Source organism: Neltuma alba, unplaced genomic scaffold (assembly GCF_004799145.2).
Source record: "Neltuma alba isolate B1F8T4 unplaced genomic scaffold, ASM479914v2 tig00011320_pilon, whole genome shotgun sequence".
NCBI lineage: Eukaryota > Viridiplantae > Streptophyta > Magnoliopsida > Fabales > Fabaceae > Neltuma > Neltuma alba.
The window spans coordinates 333,188-338,929 of NW_021636027.1; the positions used below are offsets into that span (position 1 = coordinate 333,188).

At 36.0% G+C, this 5,742-nt stretch overlaps 1 protein-coding gene across 1 annotated transcript; it reads right to left on the minus strand.

Annotated features, from left to right (window-relative positions):
• Positions 1-2,883: 2,883 nt before the first annotated feature.
• Positions 2,884-4,702, minus strand: LOC114711822 (serine/threonine-protein phosphatase 6 regulatory ankyrin repeat subunit A-like). Its single transcript, XM_028896250.1, has 2 exons — positions 4,062-4,702; positions 2,884-3,466 (listed from the first exon to the last, which is right to left on the minus strand). The coding sequence occupies exons 1-2, from the start codon at positions 4,700-4,702 to the stop codon at positions 2,884-2,886; spliced, it is 1,224 nt and encodes a 407-aa protein (XP_028752083.1).
• Positions 4,703-5,742: the final 1,040 nt, after the last annotated feature.

Below are 5,742 nucleotides of genomic sequence, written 5' to 3' on the forward strand. Positions count from 1 at the left end.
AAAAATTCTATGAATACATGCTAGAACGCGAACAATCCAAAATATAGGAGATGAGGTGAGGTGAGATCAAGTACAGACAGAAATTTCATAACAACAATATATTCAGTGCTAAAAATCAAGTAAACACACCACCTATGAAATTAAAAAATGTTGGCAGTATATTAATTTAAACATTTTCAAATATAATAATCTCAACTTTATGAGATTTACGCCTTCCTTTCATCCTTATTATAAGTACTTAATTAATAATAAATTAATTTTCCCTTTATTTTAATAGTTATACTTCTCTCTCCCTCTCCCTCCCTTCCCCCCACTACTCTTCTAATTTTAAGGCCATTTTTTTAAAAAAATTATTAATTTTTGGATTTGGTAAAATGTCTCATGAATAGAAATGCCAAAATCTTTTAAATTTTGAAAAGGAATGAACTGATTACTTTACTCTTAGTTTGTTTCCTATCTTTTCATTGATGATAGGGCAAATTCTAATTAATGTCAGTATACATGCAACTAATTAATTAATTGGTTATTAGATGAAAGCAATAATTAATAATTTGAAAGTTCAACTAGGCATGTTTGTTGGATGCAGCTACTAAGAATATGGAGTATAGCGTGTATGTAAGGTTTCAAACCGCCCAATAGTACACAAGGCTAGGGGTCTGGGTCCTGAAAAGATACGTACCAAATAATTTGTCGTAAGGTTGTTCACGAGATGAGAAGGGACCAGGACAAACCCGTTCCAATTCTGTCCCGGTCCTGACAAAACTGGGATGAGAATGAGACGTCCCGTTTCTCTTTTTTTTTTAAAAAAAAAAAGCACTATAATTTTTTGTATATTATAATGTTTATTTTTTATTGGGCTTTTAAAAATAAAAACTATAAAAATAAGTGAAAGAAACACTATATAATGGCTTTATGAATTATTTTATTAAGAAAGGAGTTTTTTATCTTAAGAGCTGAAAATCACTATAAAAATAATAATTATTATTATTAATAAGTGAATCGAATAATCTAATAATAATTATTAGTAAATATTTTTTTAAGAAAATAATCCGGGACGGGATGTACAGGATGACATCCCATTTCGTGCTGAAATTTTTTTGTCCCGTCCGGTTCCGAATTGACCAGAACTAGGACAGGATAACCGAGACGAAACAAGTTGAACACCCCTAACTTGTCATAGGAACCTTCTTTCTTGTGGAATTGTTAATCACTAGAATTTCATGTCATTTTAGCACTTTTTCCTTTAGTTTTATGCACTCTTAGATGTATTTGTTCATCTTTTGACTTTTACCCCTTTTATTTTTGAACTTATAAAGTTTGTCATTTTTGTAAGGTATATTTTAGCATTAAGAGTAATTATGTCAAGCCATTTGGAAAGCTTTTGGAAGTATTTAAGGATCAAGTGTGCTTTAGAATCACGCTATGGTGATCAAAGAAGAACAAATAGACTCCAAATTATAGGTAAAACTCCTCATTTGAGCTAGAAGAACAAAATTTTCTAGAGGCAAAATGAGCTGCAGCACACTCTATTCTGGCTGCCACCCAACTCAAACAAAGACAAACTTGGCCGCAGCGCCAAATTTTTGAGCCGCAGTGCAGTCGCTGACAGCAAAATGCACAGCAACACTAAGTCAGAAAATTCTAGGTTTTAAGCTCCCTAACTCGACCTTGGCCACCATTCTTCGGTTCTGGGTGGTTCTTGGGAGTATTTGGCTATGCTAGGGCTTGCTTCTTAGAGGAGATTGAGCTAGGAGTTGGAGCTTTGAAGAGATTTGGGCTTCTTTCCTTGGTTTTTCCTCTCCATCTTGCTTTCTCTACTCTTATTCCATTTTATGCTGATATGTATATATATTCTCATGGATTTTCTGAGTATGTGTGGCTAAATACTTTGATTCTAGGATTATTTTGAACTCTTGTAGGGATTAAGTACTCATTTCCCCTATATATTTGTGATTAATGATATGATTGTGTTGATTTTACTCTATGCTTAGTGCTTCTTGTTGATTGGCCACCAATGATATTGTTGGGTTCACTTCATTGATGCTTGAGAGGGTTAGGTTGAGTGTAGAACTTAGATTTAATCGTGTGAGAACTTGAAATTTAAGAGTTGGATGGATGGTTTTGTTAATGAGATAGAGATATACTTATTAACCTCACATGGTCATATAAGGTTTGTAATTAAAATTGGAGCTTAATTAATTAATTAATTAATAATTAATTAAGAGATTGGGGAACTTGAGAGAGCCCTTATAGGTAATTTAGTGTCCTTGGCTAGCATACTCTATAATTAAGAATTAAATACAATGGCGATTTAATTGAGTACTTTTGAAATATAAAGGGGATAAATAATCCTATGTCCCTTTGGATCATTGGAATTGAAGAATCACTTTTACTTTTTATTAATTTTTAATTTTACGAATAGTTGCTTTCACTCTTGATAATTGTATTACTCAAATTAAGCAAAAGTGTGATAATCAATACTTGACCGAATTTTGAAACCAAATTCCCGTGGGAATAATACTTTATTCATCACGAATGAGGGGACTTTGAGAATATATCATATCCACTACACAAAACAAAATGATATTAACATAAATATTCCCTAAATGATATTTAATTTTCAGATTTCAGTTATCATAAATAAAATTCTAAAGCGAATCAATACTGACCTATATTTCTAATTTACCCAAGTTTAAAATTTGAAGAAAAATCATGCAGACATTTGAAAGATAAATAATCATCAATGTGCAATATATTATTTATAAAAAGTGTAAACGATAATTATAAAAGCAACCGCCGCATGATCTATTGCTTTTCTCTTGCCGACAACACAGGCGGGCATTAATTGGCAGATACAGATCGGTCAGCAGCAACTTGTTAACTTCAGATTCTTGATAATCTTCTCATAATCTGTGCAGTTTTCAATGACAAAGCCCGGATGCAAGGAACCAGCAACATCAGAATGAAATACATCATAAAAGTCAAGGCAAATGCACAGGGAGTGACGACGTGCAATTCGGATGTCAAAAGATGGTCTGGGATCATAAAGTCGAGGGCGGTGAGGTATGGAAATGCAAGAAAGAAGAGAGTGAACAACATGCCAAAGGACGGAATCCATACGACTGCACTGTTCTGCAAAGGAACTCCACTTACAAGCAAGAGGGTGACACAAATTGATCCGTAGAAAGAGAGAGTAATATCTTCCACATACACCCAAAATCTTTTTTGGTCACGAAAGGATGAGACTGCTTGGCCGGGACAATACTGATGAAGATCATTAAGGGTGGTGCAGTTGAGGGCGCCAGATGATGATGAGTTTGAGGTATTGCCTCGGGATAATAAGCCTTGTTGAATGAGGCCTCCTGGTGGATTAATTAAAGCTTGAAAGCTTACAGTTGCTATGAAAACAGATGCCGCCCTCACATTCCCCCTAATCTCTTCTACAAAATTAGTAGTATCCCCAATACTTCATCCAACATAGCATCCATTTAAAAATCTTCATAAAATAATTTCCTTCCATGTTGTTGTCCTTTTCCAACATGGGTTTGATTTCATCGATTTTCCAGTTTTTTGGACAAATATATGTGAGCATATCGTGGGCTGTAAGGCCTTTCCTGTTCTGCTGGTTTCTTATTTCTCTTATTTCTGGAATTGACAGCACATACCTGACAGCCTAAATACAAACACGTCGGCAAGGTATTTGGCTCATTTGCATGCCATTTGTGAATACGTTGTGTTTATTAATAACCATGTTCTTATATATTCATATCAGAACTAGCCAATTGTTATATGTTACCATATATATTGACATGCCACTAGCTCACAATAAACTCCTGAAAAAGTGAGAAAGTCAAAGCACATCTGTATGTTTCTTCATAACAAGATGAAGTGAATCAACAACACGCAGCGTGTGTTTGGAAAAATGTTTTTACATTCATATTTTGTTCTTGTCGTGTAAGCCTTTGGCTACAAAAAAGAAAAAGGAAACTGCGACCACAATTCAGAAAAAAAAAGAAGATAGAAGAATAAAGTATGTATCATGTACCTCATCTCGCGTGTACATGACGGCTAAATGGAGAATGGTGTTTCCCATATGATCAGGGAGCGTAAAGATGGGAGCACGAGGCGCGCCTACAGTAACATTGGCAGTGGCATAGTCCAATTTCACCAATACTCGCAGAGTCTTGAAATGGTTGTACATGACACACAAGTGAAAAACACTGTTCCTTCCAGGGTCAAGACAACCTAGAGAATCTGGCCGCGCTATGACCAATGCTTCGGCAACCTCTGTCCTCCCCCTCATAGCTGCATAGTGCAGAGGAAGTCTTCCTTTTCTATCAGCAACCAAGCATGGCTCATCATTAAATTCTAGCAGTCTTTGCACGGCCTCCAAGTTATCCTCTGCAGAAGCCAAGTGGAGGGCTGTTCTTCCAGAGGCATCCTTTCTGGTGGCGAGGTCACCATTATGATTTAGAAGAACCTGTGTGAATGGAGCATGATTTAGCAGTGCAGATATGTGTAAGGGAGTTTCACAGCCGTCATCTGGAATGCTGTCAAGAATGGATGCGTTTTGCTGCAACAAATACTCCAAAGCTTGTACATCCCCACGACGTGATGCCCGATAGAGAGCACTGACATCTCTCATCAGTTCGTCACTCATTTGGCTATTCGTTTGGTTGTTACTTACATTGTTCTGTGCCATCTCTCGCGTTTAGATAATGCTCACCAGCTATATGGTGGGTACCTTTTATATAGACATGGCTAGCTTATTATAATCTTGCTCACCTCCACTTTTCTGTATCATACACCGACATTAATTTTCTGATATTTCCAAGAAAAAAACTAACAAATAATTTTTAAAAAAAGTGTTACAAATAAAATTGAACCAAACCTATTCGGAAAACTGAAGATCATAAAAAGGAGCAAAAGAAGTATTGTCGCTTAGCGGTAATGTGGAGTCAAATCATACTGGGAGATATCGGCATGCCTTTCAAGCATATGTGATTGTGTCTGGCAATAATTGTATTCCACCGCGTTTCCTCATGTAAAATTGTCGATGGGAGAAGAAGTACTACCTCCGTTGTCATAATGTTAATTATAAGATTTAATTTTATATGTAGACTATAAATAAAGTTTTATAATTAAAATTAGAATTAGTAGGTAGAAAGAGAAACCACAAATAAAAGGTGATTTTTTTTTTACCAGCAAATAAATGTGATGAGATGATTAGAATAAAATGAGAAAAAAGTAGAAAAAGATCCACATCCCCCCAATTGCGCACTCGTAAGAGTCAATGTCTCAAGTCGTCTATGATTGCGGTGATGTCATCGGCACTAGTACGCTGTTAGACTTTTTATCAAAAGAGAAAAGACTAAAACCATGGTTTGGGTGTTTGTCCAAATCATGGTTTGAGCAAAAAATTATCTAAACACCCATCTTAAATCAGTAACCATGGTTTTGGTCAAAATCATGGTTTTGTTAAAGGTGTTTTGAATCCGCTTGTGGCAAAAAAAATGGGAGTGTCAGGTGGTTTGCTAACGAATATGACACATATACCCTCAATTATTCATTTCTTTCGTTCTCTTCCGCCTTCGGTCCCTCGCTCTCCATTCCAAATGGCTGGTTCCTTTCTTTTATGCTTTGTTTTGCCTTGCTCCCTCTCCCTCTCTCTCTCTCTCTTCGCAAGTAAGGGACGTTTAGCAGTGAGGAGACACGCTAACCGCCCCGTTTTATGCTTCTAAA

Coding starts and splice junctions, on each gene's coding strand:
- LOC114711822 (XM_028896250.1), bottom strand. CDS start 4,702: ATGGCACAGAACAATGTAAGTAACAACCAAACGAATAGCCAAATGAGT. Junction 3,467..4,061: donor ATTCTCCATTTAGCCGTCAT/GTACACGCGAGA, acceptor TGTTGGATGAAG/TATTGGGGATACTACTAATT.